Here is a 14,366-nt window from a genome sequence, read left to right on the forward strand (position 1 = left end):
CCAAACTCGGCGCCGCGCCGGCCTGCGTGCTCACCCTTCCCCGCGGACCGAAACCTCCGGCTCCTCTCGCCCAGCAATCCTTGGGCCCCGGATGTCGCCTCTCCCGCGTCCGCACTCCACCCTACCCCACGCATGTTAATGGGCCCCGCCTCCACAATTGCATCCTCCATGGGAATATGAAGAACACTTATCAGTGTTTTAAAAAAGATGTTAGAAAAAAAAACACAACGGGCAGGGTTTCAAGTTCTCCCAAGCTTTATTTATTGCCAAAAGATGGGGCGGTCCTCTCCCACTGCTGAGTCCCTAAACCCTGCCCCTCAAAGCTTCGTTCCCAGTTTGTGCACCATCTTGTAATGGTTTCTTGTGTTTTTGTTTTCTCGTTGGTTATAAATATTTACTGCCAACTTTCGTCTGCTCCAAATTTTCTCTAGGGACCAGGAGCACAATGACTGGGGGGGAGGGGGGGAGAGGTAGGGGGTTGGAGGATTATGTCCGGGGCTTGCTATCAGCCTCCACTGGCTGTGAAGTTGTGCCACAAGTGGGAGGTGAGGTGACCACAGAGGTGCTGGGGCCAGGGAAGTCCAAACAAGTAGGTGTACAGATCTGTGGCCGCTATCTGTACGGGTCAAGGTGGACTGCTGGAGGACAAAAGGGAGCCACAGGCTGAGGGTCTGGGCTCCCAGAGCTGGCTGTGCTGAGACCCACAGCCACCGCTGCAAGCCCTGACAGCCCCTCTGGGGTGAGAGACCAGCCCCTGCCAACGTGAGAAACAAGGGAGTGGCCCCTGCAAGTGGAGTCCCTCCAAGAGACTGCCCATCCCACCACCCAGCAAATCCCAAAACACCCCTCACAACCACAGCTCAAATCCACCTGTTTTATTTTTTCATTAAAAAAAAAAAAAAAGGAAAAGAAAAAAAAAAAAGAAAAAGAAAAAGAAAAAGGAACCAACCAAACAAACAAAAAGGCAGCGCTTGGCTCCCTCTCAGCAGTTCGGCATGCATCGCGGATTAAGGGGAGGTCTATTTCTTCATACCGGCTTCCTCTGTGGCTGTGATTTGTTTAAACACATCACTAGGCGTGGGCGGCTCTAACATATAGCAGAGTAAAAACAAAAGGCTAAGGGGGCGGGGCAGAGACACCAGTAGTCTAAACGTAAAGTGCATCGCAATGGCTTCGCACCGGGCCAGCACCCCGGAGGGCCCGCACGGAGGAGCACGGGCTGTGCGTGCCCTCGGCCCGGGCCCTCTCCCTCCTCCCCTCGCCTGAAGACGCGGGCTCAGCACAGGATTGCAAAAGTCAACAGGAAGTTGTGTCCATTGGCAAGAGGTGCTGCACGCGCAGGTGGCAGAGGGGAAGGCAGGGTCCTGGTCCCCGCAGTCCCCTTGCCCTGTCCCTCCAGGACACTCCTGACTTCCACGGAGCAGTCAGCATGGAGGGTGTGACGGTGACTGTCCCAGACAGGCAGTGGGTCAGAAGTTGGTGGGAAGACTGAGAAGGGCCTCGGATGCAGCCCCAGACAGGGGACCCAGAAGACAGGCTATAGAGAGAACAATGGAGGCAGGTCACTTCTGGGCGGGCAGCCCATGTTGCCACACTGCCTGTCCCTTTCTGCTTCCCTGCCGCAGGCCTGTCGGCAGGGTGTGGAGAACACAGCCCGGCCACCCAGGAGCTGTCAGAGCCCAAGGCCACCGTGTGATGGGCAGGGACCAGGGGAGGCTCATGCCCGGGTAGTCGCATGAAGTGTGACCCTCCTGCAGTGGAGGTGCAGCCCCCCCTCTAAGCAACTTCCGGTTCAGCTGGCTGGTTCTGATGCTGGCCCCAGCTCCCAGAGAAGTGGGTGGTCCTGATTAGGGAACAGGGTCTCCAGCACCTCAGGGCCAGACGAAGCCAGAGTGGGAGGAGGGAGCATAGGCTGAGTGGTGTCCAGGATGACTCAGCCCCGGCTAGAACCCCATAGGGAGCTGGGAGGGCTGGTCCCGGCTCCCTCCCCAACCACTGCAGCAGCACTGTCAAAGCCCTTCCTGGGAGCAGCCTGGGCTGCGGGAGTAGGGGGGGATGTGCCCTGCTGGGGTCATGGCTACATGGGTAAGCAGACCGACGGCAGGGGCATAAGGACAGCCAGAGCAGCTGGTGAGGGTCCTGCAGAAACTGAAGTCCCCATCTGCCCAGTACCCTTATGTGACCCACAAACAGCCAGCAGAGCCCATGAGTGGAGACGGGCCAAGGGCAAGGATGGGCCTGAGGTGAATCAGCAGCTGCCTGACAAGTGTGGGGCCTCCTCCTCCTCCTCCCACTTCCCTGTGGCCCCCACTCACCCCCACCTGCTGGCAGGCACCCTCACTGCTGCTTGCAGGCCGACAGCCGGCGGATCTTGCTGCCAGCAGAGCAGGCCTTGCGAGCAGGGTTGGCGGTGCTGGCCCGGCGCTCCGCCTTGGATTTGGTGCTCAGCTGTGCTGACTCCGTGCCGTTCATGCACACGGCCTTGGGCAGGCCCCGGCTCTGTCCGTTCTGACCAGCCTCACCTTCCGGGATCTGTCCTGGGAAGGACATGGCCAAGTGTGGGTGAGCAAAAAGCCAGAGGCCTCACCCTTCTGCCCCCACGCCCCAGAGCTTAGAGAGCAAGGCCTCCCTCCCTGCCTACCGCACTGTACCCTGGAGCCCTCTGGTCTCTGCCTGGCTGAGCCATCTACTCCAGAGCCTCCCCTGGGCACCACCTTCAGGCCCGCCTGGGTCTGCTGAGAGTTCTGGGTCCAGGCTCTTACTTGAAACCATTTGTCTAGGAGAGCCATGAGAGACCCTCCCTCAGGGCCCACAGGGGCATCCGGCCACCTGCGAGGACGAACCCCTCCACCCAAGGCACCTGCCTTGGCCCAAGGTAGACTGCAGCCCGAGTCTTGCCTGCTGGAAACTCCAAATCCAGGCCAGGGGGATTGCTGGGGTACTCGGCCCATGCTCACCAGCCACAGAGTGGCTGAGGGGGCCCCGACTGCCCCTCTGACCCTCACACCAGGCCTGCAGAAGACCAGGGGGTCTCAGAGAGCAGCTCAAAGTGAACGGCTTGAGCTCTAGGGCCAGATTCTGTGGTGGGATGCCCATCCCCTGCGCCCCAGTGCCCAGCATAGGGCTGGCCCAGGACAGAGAGTTTCTTGGAGGACTGATGACCACTCGCATCACCTACAGCCCCAGTGAGCCCTGGCTCTAAGGGGGTAGGGTGGAAGGGAGAGCAGAGGCTTCCCAAGGCTCCAGGTGGGGTAGGGTGAGAGGAAAGCAGGGAACATGGAGCCTACTCCTAGGCCTGTCCCGTGGGTGCCTCCTGAGCTACGTGCGTGAGAACCACAATGAACAGAGAACACAGGCCATGATGGAGGCCACGGTACCCCTGCCCTCAGCCCCTTGCCCAATGTCCACAGGCAGCCCACGGCACTTCTGCAAAGGCCTCTTCTCCAGGGCATCAGAGCACCTGACTCGGCTTCGGGGCCACCCTACACGGGCAGTGGGCAGTGTCAGCAGATCAAGTACAGGGGCTTCTCCCAACGCGGGTCTTGGGGAGCTGTGAGGGGACTCCATGTACAGCACTGCCACCCACTTGGCTCACACACTCAGGGGACCTGTCCCTGAAGGGACAACAGGACCCTGCCACTTCCCCTTTAGTGTGGTGGTGGTGGAGGTACCACTGTGCTGCTCCCTCCAATCATACATCCTGCCCAAGACCCCAGGCCCCACCGCAGGGCCTGAAGCACAGCTCCCTTTGCACAAATACTAGCCCCCACCCTGGCTGCAGAAGGCATGGCCCCACCTGCTGCACCTTGGGGACTAGCCCTCCTGGGCCTAAGGCATCTGGGCTACAGTTGTGGGTAGAGATCCCTCAGAGGGTGACACCAGCCAGGAGACCCCCAAAACACGCTCATCAGACCTCTGAGCCGGGCTCTCCTTCCTTGCAGCAGGGCTACGCAAATGGCCAGCTCTGCCTTCACAGTCCTTGGGACAGCCCCGAGGTCATACTCAGCCGGCCACTGACACGGAGCCCAAGACTCTGTTCCTGTCTGATGGGCGCAGATGGAGGCTCCAGGAGGCCAGAGTCCAGGCCTCGGACCTGGGAAACAGAAGCTCAGCCTGGAGGCATCTCGAGGGGCTGATACTCAAGCCCAGTGGGGCTATTCCCCACTCCAGCACAACACAACTGGGAAAGCCAGGGTGTAGGGGGCAGAGGAGGGGAAGGCTGGGCCCATAGGGGAAGCCGAGTGACCCTGAGCTCAGAGCCCTGGACAGCGGCAAGGCAGGCCGTCCCCAGAACTTGCAGGCAGGCCCAAGTGGCCACCATGTGCCTTGTCAGCCTGCCCTTTGTTAATAGACCTAATCCTCGCCCCAGGGGAACGGCTTTCCTCTGAGGCCTGAGTAAACACAAGTGCTAGGGAGCTATACAGACTCCCCAAATCCACCCTGACCCATGGCCATAGTGCGTATGGGGGGCCCAAGCCCGTGAGGAACTGGGGATGGGGTCTTGAGGGGCTTGTAACAGTCTTCTGGTGGGGACGTGTGTGGAGGGCTGGGGAAGACTTACAGTGGGTCTGCGAAAAGCCTGAGAGGGGTGGGGGGGGGCCACAAGCATCCACCTTCAAACACACAGTGGGGCAACCTTTTATGACGTGGAGCCTGGGAGCCAGCCCCGCCACAGAACAAAACCACATAGTGCTGGGGGGGGGCGGGGGTGGGAGGGCGGGCAGGAGGGAGGCCGGGATCTTCTGCCAAGACCCCAAGGAGGACATGTTCCTATGGGAGGCCACCCAGCTGCCTGTGACACCAGGGGCAGGGGCCTGGCCAGGACCAACAGGACGTGGGTGTGGGTGGTAGGCGTGGGACTTCCTGCCTGCCATGGCTCTGCCTGGTCCACCACCCGCCTGTGCACCCCAGGTGGGGGCCTGGCTGCCTGGCCAGCACTGCCCCTATGCTATGGCCTCAAGCTGCTCGGGCACTGCGGGCCCCACGGCTGCCTCGGCTTCCTCTCCAGGTGGCTCTGAGCACCCGCTCTTCTGGGTGCCTTGGTCCTGGCTAAACCCTGTCTCAGCTGCCTCCTCGTCACCTGGGGAAGAAGGGCGCTGGGCGTCAGTGGGCAGGGGCAGGCAGGGTTGCCAGACCCTGCCTTGGGGCTGCCCGAGAGAGAAGAGCCCTGGCCAGGTGCTGGGTAGTGGGAAGTAGACCATGGCCCAGCAGGGATGCCAGGGGCCCCTGTGAGCCCTTCCCCCCAGCAGGGAGGGTCTCCCGGGGTCCTCGTGGGCACTGCAGGCCCTGGCCATGGAGATGTCCAGGTGGTGGGGCAGCCGCCACAGCTCCGAACTCACCAGGCACCGTGAAGTCCTGAGTGTAGATGATGTCATCCTCCATGTCAAAGAGGTCGTCGTCGTCACCATCGGCAGTGCGGCCATGCAGGTCCTCCAGGTAGGGCACTACCGTCATGCTGCGCCAGGGGTCCCGCGCGTCCACGCTCGGAGGGATGGGCACCGGTGCCCCAGCCGGCACGTGCTTCTTCCGGAACCAGCTGCAAGAGCCATGAATGAGGTCCCGTCAGAAGGGGGACCAGTCAGTTGGGGGTCCCATCAGAAGAGGGTTTCTATCAGGAGGGGGCCTGCCAGCAGGGGTCCCATCAGGCTGAGGTGCTGCCTGCCCACCGCCCAAGGTATGACCGTGCCACGCTGCACTCCTGGGCACGGCCTGCGCTGCCTCCCCAGCCTCCCGAGTCTGTGGGTCTCCCTCAGCTGCCAAGACATGGACCATGTCTGGCTTGGTGGCACTGTCACAAAGTCTCCATTTTCTTCCCCCAGCCCCTATCCCTTTCAGGACAGAAAACACCTCCCCAGAAGGATGTGGTCCAGACAAAGCCCAGGGGGGTGAGGGCCCCATGGATTGGGCATCAGGGAAGCCTGTGGGTAATGGGCCACAGCCAGAGTCTCAGCTGTCCCAGCCTTAGGCCCCACTGCTCCGCATCATCCTTTGGGACCTACAACTATTTCCTGGGAAGGACCCAGGATGCCAACCTGACCTGCTGCCAGGGAAGGGGGGGGCGGTTGGGGCTGAAGGCCTCACCTGCAGGGTCAGCAAAGTTTGGGGAGGGAGCCCAGGTGGGAAGATGCCTGCAGGGGAAAGCCACCCACTGCCCACTTGGACCATAATCCAGGTCAGGCCCTATGGAGGTGGCCACAAAGGGCCAGGCTCCCCTGAGCTGGGCTGGGGAATGCTGGTGGGCAGCGGCCTGCCCTCCAAGACTCCCCTGCATCCCACCCCATGGCTGTTTTCAGAGGCCACAGGCATCTGTGTCCAGTCTGGCTCACTTCCAGCTCATGGGACCCACAGGTGTCGCCCCAAACCCCATCATACCCTCCAGCCACGAATTCCTTCACCACCCAGAGGGTCAAACATGGATGAGAACCTGGGAGAAACATGGCCAATTCACCCTGCCCCATTCCGGGTACTTGGGGCTCCTGTAACAGCCACAGCCACAGGGCAGACCTGGCCAACCCCCATGTGGACCTGCCTCCCTGGGCATCAAATCCCACTAGGCAAGGCTGCTGTAGGGAACCCACGCGGGGGGCTACCCCCAACAGCACCAGTCGGTGCTGGGCCCTCTAGGTCAGCTCAGACTCAGCTTCCCGGCCACTGTGGTATGGCCATGGCAGCCTGCTGAGAACCCTGTTCCTGTCTGACTGGGAAATCACCCTTTCCTAAAGGCCCCAGCCCCTAATTGGCCACCCAGCCAGGACCCCCTGGGATCATCTCCATGCATGGAAGCCCCAACTGCTTGGCCCCTAGCTGGGGGCACGGCCAGACCTGGTGACACTGAGAGTGAACCTCTTGCCCACCTGGACAGAGGGGCACAGAAAGGGCAGGGGCCCATGGGACTCACCTGTGCTGTCGGATCTGCTGGATGGAGAACCTTCTGGCAGGCTCATACTCAAGCATCCCTGAAAGAGGAGAGCAGCCGGTGAGTCAGTGCTGTGGCACGTGCACCTTGGGTCTCCCCACCACCAGCTGCCTCTTTCCTGCCCACCTGCCCAGCCCACCCTTGATCTTCATAGTTGCAGCCCATCCAGCATGAACTTCTTTTCTGAGGGCAAAATAAAGTCATTTCAAAATAAAAACGGGGGAGTGGCCCCAGCAGACCTCACACCAAAGACATTCCAAAAGACACACGTCAGAGAAGGGAACGGGGCCTCATGGGACACTCACGGTCTGCAAAGGAATGAAGAGCAAGAAGGACGAGAGTGGAGGCGCCGATGGAGAAAGGCGCCTCGACAGAAAAATAAAACAAACACAAAAGCTAGGAGGGTGGAAGAAGAGCTACAAGGTTCTAAATTTTAATCCTACATCCCTCCCAACACAGCCTCGAGACAGGAAGTGAAAACGGACAGAAGCAGGGGAAGGGACGGGCCCAGCAGCGCCCAGGGAGAGGTGTGTACCTGACACCAACTCACAAACACAGACAACAACACCATTTACAACTCACATGAAGAATCACACCCAGAACGCTGTGCTGAAGGGCTTAGGGAACCTTTCCCCTCAAGGACACAGAGGATTTACAAAAACTGATCAAATTCTAGGCCATAAAGTGCAACAGCACATTTCATGAGACTTTTTAAAATCAAACTTGAACTAAAATGATACACCAAAAAAAATCCCCAAGTTAGTAATATTAGATGAAATAAATTCCTGGAATAAAAAAAGAATCCCCGAATCTGAATTCAAGTAAAGTACTTCCAACTAATTGACGTGTTACAAAATGAAAATGGAAATTAGAAAGTAGCTTGAACTGAACATTATGAAAAGCCTACATGTATCAATATTTGGGGGATGAAGTTAAAGTAGGACTAAAAGAACAATTTATAGCTGGACATACACATATGAAAAAAGAAACCTGGAAATCAGTGAATTTAAATCTGATATACCAAGTTAGAAAGAGGAAAAGTATTGGGGTACCTTGGAGTTTAGTACCCAGGAAAACCTGTTCTTACACATGATGCGTTCCTGCAGGCCTGGACCCATCGTAAAGACCTGCTGAGGATGTGACTTCGGGTGCGGGGGGCTTCAACCAAGGTGCCTGGAGACCTTTACTAAAGAGTGAGAGTAAGACAAGAGAGAAGCCACGAGAAGAAGCCGGAAGGCAAAGGAACCCCGAGGGGCCAGGAGAGGCTGCTGCATGCACCGCCACGTGGCAGAAGAGCCCAGGCCCAGGGATTACCAGGAGCCGGCCCTGGAGTGCTGGGCTTCAGGGAGAAAGCGTCGAAAGCGTCGCCTGGCTGATGCCTCGATTTTAGACTTCTTCTGGCCTCAAAATTTTGAGCCAATAACTTCCCATTGTTTAAGCCCACTCTACTGAAAGCCAGGAAGCTAAAACATCCATGTAAACCAAAAGGAAGTAAAAGGAAGATAACAAGAGCAAAAACTGATAAAAGAGAAAAAACAAACTAGGGGACCCAAGCCAAAGGTGGGTTCTTTGAACTACAAAAATGTGATACATCCTCGTGAGCGTGAGCCAGGGACAAAGGGAAGGGCTACCAAGCCCAGGTCCTTGGTGAAAAGGTCCTTGGGACAGATGATGCAGCCCTCAAAGGAGACAAAGGTGTTACCAGCAGCTCTGTGTCAAACTTTTTAAAAAACAGACATCATGGATACGTTCCTGGAAAAACACTACTTGCCAGATGGACGGGGGAAGAGAAATAAACAACCTGTATGGAACTAAACAAACAAGTCAAAATCCAACCATGGAAAAGTCCAGAGCCAGCTGCTCCACACGCTCACCGGACAAGCCGACACCAGCCTCTCTAGAGAACAGCAGAAGGGGTGCTCGCCCCACTCACCGTCTAGGCAAGAGCAGAGGGACCTGGATATCAACCCCCCAGGACAGGGCAGCAGAGCCTAAAAACAGATACAAAAACACAACAGAAAACATTTGCCAACAAGACCCAATGATATAAAAAAAAGGATAGCGCATCAAAATAACAGTGTCATTTGTTCCAGGAATGCAAGGTTGGTCTGACATGAGAAACTCAATGTCATCTGCCACGTGAACAGATTACAAGAAAGACAATACAACTGGCTCAAAAGATGGAAAAACTCATTTGATAAAATTCTAACAACGTTCATAAAAATCGGAAAGCTCTCCACAAACTAGAAATAGAATGCAACTTGATTAATCCGGCAATGGCATTTATTTTAGAGTTAGCTCAATGAGCTAAGTATGCTGGAATAAGACAGGGACCTGCAACTGAGACCCCCAAGAGGACGGTAAGATAAAGCAACCAGGGGTACACAGAAGGACGAGGTGAACCCACTGTCCATGAAGAAACCTAACGAGCCAAAGACCACAAAGGAGAGAGCAGGCTGGGGCCTCCCAGAAGCTACCGAGCCACACCCTACAGTGCCGTGCGTGCAGCCCAGGCTGCACTGAGTGCCCTCCCAGGGCCTGGCACAGCCAGCTGGCCCTACCTGGAGCGTGGCTGCCTCACAGCTGAGCATCACCCCCACGCCTGTGCTGCCCACACACCCTCTCAAAGGGCCCAGCCAGGCCTCGGCACCCCTTCCCATAAACCACAGTGTGCTTCGGTACCAACTTCTAGGCAGCTGCTATGAAACCCTGGGCCCCAGTTCTTTTTGCCAACTAAATCCACTTTGTATGGGATGTTTCCTCCCATTTAGGGCCTTCTTATTCTTTTCCTTTTTTCGATGAGAAAACTTCCATTTTGATCCCATCCTCCTCATACGGGTGCCTGTCCTGGCCCCTGGGGGCACTCCGGGCCAAGAGGAGCTTCTATGAGAATGAACAGCCACTGTGGAAAACAGCATGACCCTTTCTATCACAGCCCAGGCTCGTAGGCTGGACACTCACCAATGTGACATGCTAGGACACTCACTAACTTACTAGGCAGCTAAGCCTTTACCTGCAATGGGACCCAGAGAATCCAGTCCTGGCAGATGGAGTTAAGAGACACGCCCACCACATTCATAGCAACACACACCCCACTGCCCACAGGACAGGCCCCCGAGCCCAGCCCCAGGTGTCAGACCCCATAAAGCGTTGCTGTCAAGGAGGGGCTCCCACAAGACCCACACAAGCCCCCTGGACGAGCCTGCGGGCTGGACTGGGTCAAGGACACCAGACACAGGACGCTGTGTTGTGCTTTATGCGAGACAATAAGCAAATCTGGAGACAGAAAGCACATGGTGGCTTCCTGCAGCTGCGGGAGGGGGACGCATTACCACTTATGGGTATGCAGCCTCCGTCTGGGGCATTCTAGAACTTTACAGAAGTGGTAGCAGCACAGCTCTGACTACTAGACTTCACTGAATTGTTCTTTATAAAATGGTTAATTCTCTGACATGCAAATTTACCGATATGACGGTAAAATTTTCTTTTAAAACCTTCCACAGCTTCCAGCTATGTACTATTCAGAGGACAACCCGGGAACTACCTCAGTGACCATAGGGGCGTTAAGGGGCTTATGTGAAAAGAAATTCACTGCTCAAGGATAGCCTCGAGAGGGCAAGGAGTCATGGCCAGGAGTGGTTGGTGCTACTAACAGGCCAGTGCGCATCCCACCTCTGGGAAGAGGAAGAGGATGCAGCCGCAGGTACGGCTCCACTCCAAGAGCAGCCCCCACATCGCTGGCTGGCTCCCTCCCTGCGCTCCCTCATCTGGGGGCCCCGTGGGGAACAGCGTGGGCAGGAGTCGTGCCTCCCGAGCAGTGACAGAGCAGTGAGGACGGGGATGCGGCTGGGGCTGGCACGGAGCTCTGCAGGGCTCTGAATAACTCCCAGGCAGGGCGCATCCATGCAGGGGAGAAAGCTTTGTTCTCGGAAACAGGCGGCATCTGGGGAGCTGAGGCACAAGGACGGGCCAGCCTCCTCACACAGCCCGGCTCTGCTCCAGCTGAGGATGCTCCTGCTGTGGATGCTGCCCGCCAAGGCCTCCCCACATGCCTGGCAGGGCAGCCCGCCTCCTGCTGGCACCCCCAGTGGCCAGCTGCCTGAGGCCCCGCCTCCACGCCGTGGGCTCCTGCCCCCACAGAGCCAGTGTGGAAGACTGCCCCTAAACGGGAAGCAGCCAGTGCTGGTGGGTACTGAGGGGAAACTCCCACCTAGGGAACACCCTCTCCAGCCAGAGAAAGCCAAGACTGCTGAAAAGAAGCAAGCCGGGAAAAGCCTGGAGAGCCCTCTAGGCAGAGCATGGCCATGCAAAGGCCTGGGGCAGGGAGGGAGAATGGCCTAGTACACAGGTCCCGACAAGAGCTTGGCCTCATGGCGCAGATCAAAGTCCACGGATCTGAACTCCCCACCTGGAACTGGGGACAGGAAGGACAAGGGGGCCTTGAGCATCTTCTTGTGCCAGGGCTGGGACATGTGGAAGGACACAGTAGTGAGGCTCGGAGCAGCAGTGAGGGCGAGGACGGTAACAGGTAGTAACTACATGGCAGAGACAACTCTAGAGGAAAGAACTCGGCACTCACTGCAGGGGCAGGAAGACACGGTCTCCATCATCACACACCCGGGACAAGCCTCTCACATGTGGGTCCCACTGGTGCAGGAAGGTTGCTGGCAGGGGAAGGTCTGCAGCATCATGCAGGGACCCCCACGGGGGCGTTCCTGCTCCTTGACTGCAGCCCCCAAGACATAATCACAGGACGGCAGAAGGGCTGCTGTGGAATGTTCCACAGGAGAGGAGGCGGCAGGTCAGGCAGATGCACTGTGTGGGCCTGGTGGGCAGGCCCGGGGTGGTCCCTCCATGAGGGAAAAGTGGATTGCAGGTCCCCCGGACATGCGCTGAAAGGCCAGGGTAGGTCACCACAAACTGGGACTTGGCCACAAACATCCCACCAAGGGGGAAGCCAGGTCAGGGTCAGCCCTGAGAGCATCTCTGAGAACGTGAGGAAGGAAGTGGCAGTCGGGACTCCTCCCCACTGGATAGCTCACGGGGCCCCGCAGCCAAAGGGGAACCAAAGGGCCAGGAGAGGAACAGGTGGCAGCAGGACGGGAGGGCTGCACCCCAGCCTGTGGTCTGGGCGTCTGAGACCACACAAAGCTCCCCTAAGTGTACTGGCTAAGACCACCCATACTCCGTCCTGGGGGCAAGCATGAGGCAAACCCAAGCATGAGGCAAACCCAAGCATGAGGCAAACCCCAGCATGCGGCCAGCGCCCCAGCCCTCCACACTGGTGGGGACCACACACCCTGGGGGCAAGAGCCTCCCAAGTGGGTCCTGAGCGGGGTGGGGGGAGCAGCAAACCTTGGGTGGGCCCAGGGACCACATGGTGAGCAGCTGTGTCTCCTGAAAGAAACCAAACACCCCGCACCCCTTGCCCCTGCTAGCAGCAGCCCGCACCGTGCACCCAGATCCTGCCATTTTCCTGAAGGATCTGAGGGACAAGTGCTCCCACCTCTGAGCCCAGTCATGGACATGTGCCCAGAGGACAGAGAGAGCCATGAGACCATAGGAAGTGCTCCAGAAGAGGACGTGCTGCATCCACAGCTGGGAAGGAAGGTGAGTGGGGGCCCACAGAGGGGCTGGCAGGAGGCAGAGGCCTAGGGACAGCTTGGAGCCACCTAAAATGGGCCCCCAGCTCACATGGGCCCCAAGAAGCAGAATGTTTCATTTCACTTCATTTTAATCAATTAAACGCAGAATCTGATACTCGACTCAGTTACCGGGAAACTACCTGAGATGTTTGGAGCAACTTGGGCATCTCACTCTACCTTTTCAATTGTATATGACATGAGACAGAAATACTGACCGAGATTTCTCCAGTGGAAATCTAGCATCGAATCTGAGACATAAGGATAAGTTATGTGCCAGGTTTTGACATTTAAGAACAAAAGAAAAGCGATGTAAAGTAGTACCTCATTGGTCCATTTTTAAGTATTAGTTCCTGTTCAGATGATATCTGGCTACACTGAATAAAATAAAACACCAGGGCAAACCGCCCCCATCTCTGCATCTCTCATGCAGCCCAGGAAATCTCCTTGCAGCTGCATGTCAGGGGTGGAGGCTGTGGACCGGGACCCAGGCCCCCAGAGCAAACCAGGAGGCCTGGACACCCGGCCCAGAGGCGCTACCGCAGCCCGACCAGAGCAGACGGGCGCCACCTGCTGCCCCCCACCAAGAAGTGCAGCCCCACAGGCCGAGGCAGAAGACCCTTTCTGCCTTGCCCCCGCGCCCCCTCCCCACCCCCGCCCAGGGGGTTCTGAAAGTTAGAAGAGAGTTGGACAAGGGGACCAGAAGCCAGATGCAGAACTTCAGGACCCAAGAGCTTCTGGCAGGCCCAGCCGTCCCTCCGGCTCAGCAAACAAGGTGGCCCTGTGCATAGCCCTGCAGGCCCGTCCTCTAGCCCTGCCCCAGACAGCTGTGCTCTGGACTGGGCTGTGGCTTCACACTGTGGGTCTGGGGCCAGAGCCAGCCAAGTTTTTTGGTAAGGGGGTAGCTGGAGGCTGGAGGAAGATGCAGCGCGGAAAGAGACCCTCCAAAGCCCACAGCCCTCCGTGGCAGGCAGTCCCACGCCACCAAGCCCCACCCATTCCCCAATGCCCAGTGTCTTGTGTGCAGTCCTACCTTTCAGCAAGTCGGACAGTGGGGGGCCGCACTCGCCCGGGATCGTGTAGGCCCCCTTCCCGATGTTCTCAAACAGCTTATAGATGTTGTCCCCCTCGAAGGGGTACAGACCCGTCGTGATGTTGTAGCTACGTCACACAGGGAAGAGAAGGGGACTTGATGTCAGGTCCTGGCCCCCTGGCCCCAGCAGACTCCATCATACAGTCAGGATTGACACAGGCTATGCAAACCCCCAGATGCCCCACAGCCAGCTCACTTTCCACACGGCATCAGAGGGCATGTCCTGAGGAGGCCTCAGTCGAAGACAAGCAAGGGAAGCTGGGCACCCCAAGCGCCATGGGGAGTGAGGGGACCCTGAGTGCCATGGGGAGGGAGTCCCGAGGGCTATGGGAAGGGTGCCCTGAGAGCCATGGGGAGGGGGCCCAGAGAGCGGGGGGGTGGGGGCCGAGCGCCATGGAGCAGGGGACCTAGACCCACGGTCACCAGCCCCTAGGACCCCCACTGGGGCTATCCTTGGTGAGATCCCAAGACCACTGCAGGCCATCGGGGCTGTGTCCTCCCAGGTTGGGAGGGGCATGGAAGGTTCTGTCCCCTTCAACACAGGTACGAAACACACGCACAAAACACGCACGAAACATCAGGCAAAAACATTCCATGTAAAACAGAAGCACAGCCTCACATGGGCTTTGACAGCAAGAACAGTGGGGAGAGGCAAGCCAGAGTCAGACCTGGAGCAAAGCACCTGTGTCTGGCTGAGGGACCCTAGAAAGCACCC

At 57.8% G+C, this 14,366-nt stretch overlaps 1 protein-coding gene across 10 annotated transcripts in view; it reads right to left on the reverse strand.

Moving 5' to 3' along the window:
- Positions 1-237: 237 nt before the first annotated feature.
- Positions 238-14,366, reverse strand: part of STK11 (serine/threonine kinase 11) — a 28,365-nt gene continuing 14,236 nt past the window's right edge. Inside the window, exons 6-11 of one of the 10 annotated variants that reach the window (XM_077121363.1) lie at positions 13,592-13,719; positions 6,899-6,956; positions 5,340-5,536; positions 2,322-2,537; positions 950-1,537; positions 238-638 (exon numbers count right to left, since the gene is read on the reverse strand). In XM_077121363.1, the coding sequence (XP_076977478.1) occupies positions 2,338-2,537; positions 5,340-5,536; positions 6,899-6,956; positions 13,592-13,719 (583 nt within the window). In that variant the 3' untranslated portion in view covers positions 238-638; positions 950-1,537; positions 2,322-2,337. Of the gene's footprint in view, positions 639-949; positions 1,538-2,315; positions 2,538-2,641; positions 5,081-5,339; positions 5,537-6,898; positions 6,957-13,591; positions 13,720-14,366 lie in introns of those variants that run through there. The other 9 variants (XM_077121362.1, XM_077121370.1, XM_077121369.1 and 6 more) reach the window with 9 other exon arrangements.

The sequence above is a fragment of the Tamandua tetradactyla genome, chromosome 11, assembly GCF_023851605.1.
Source record: "Tamandua tetradactyla isolate mTamTet1 chromosome 11, mTamTet1.pri, whole genome shotgun sequence".
NCBI lineage: Eukaryota > Metazoa > Chordata > Mammalia > Pilosa > Myrmecophagidae > Tamandua > Tamandua tetradactyla.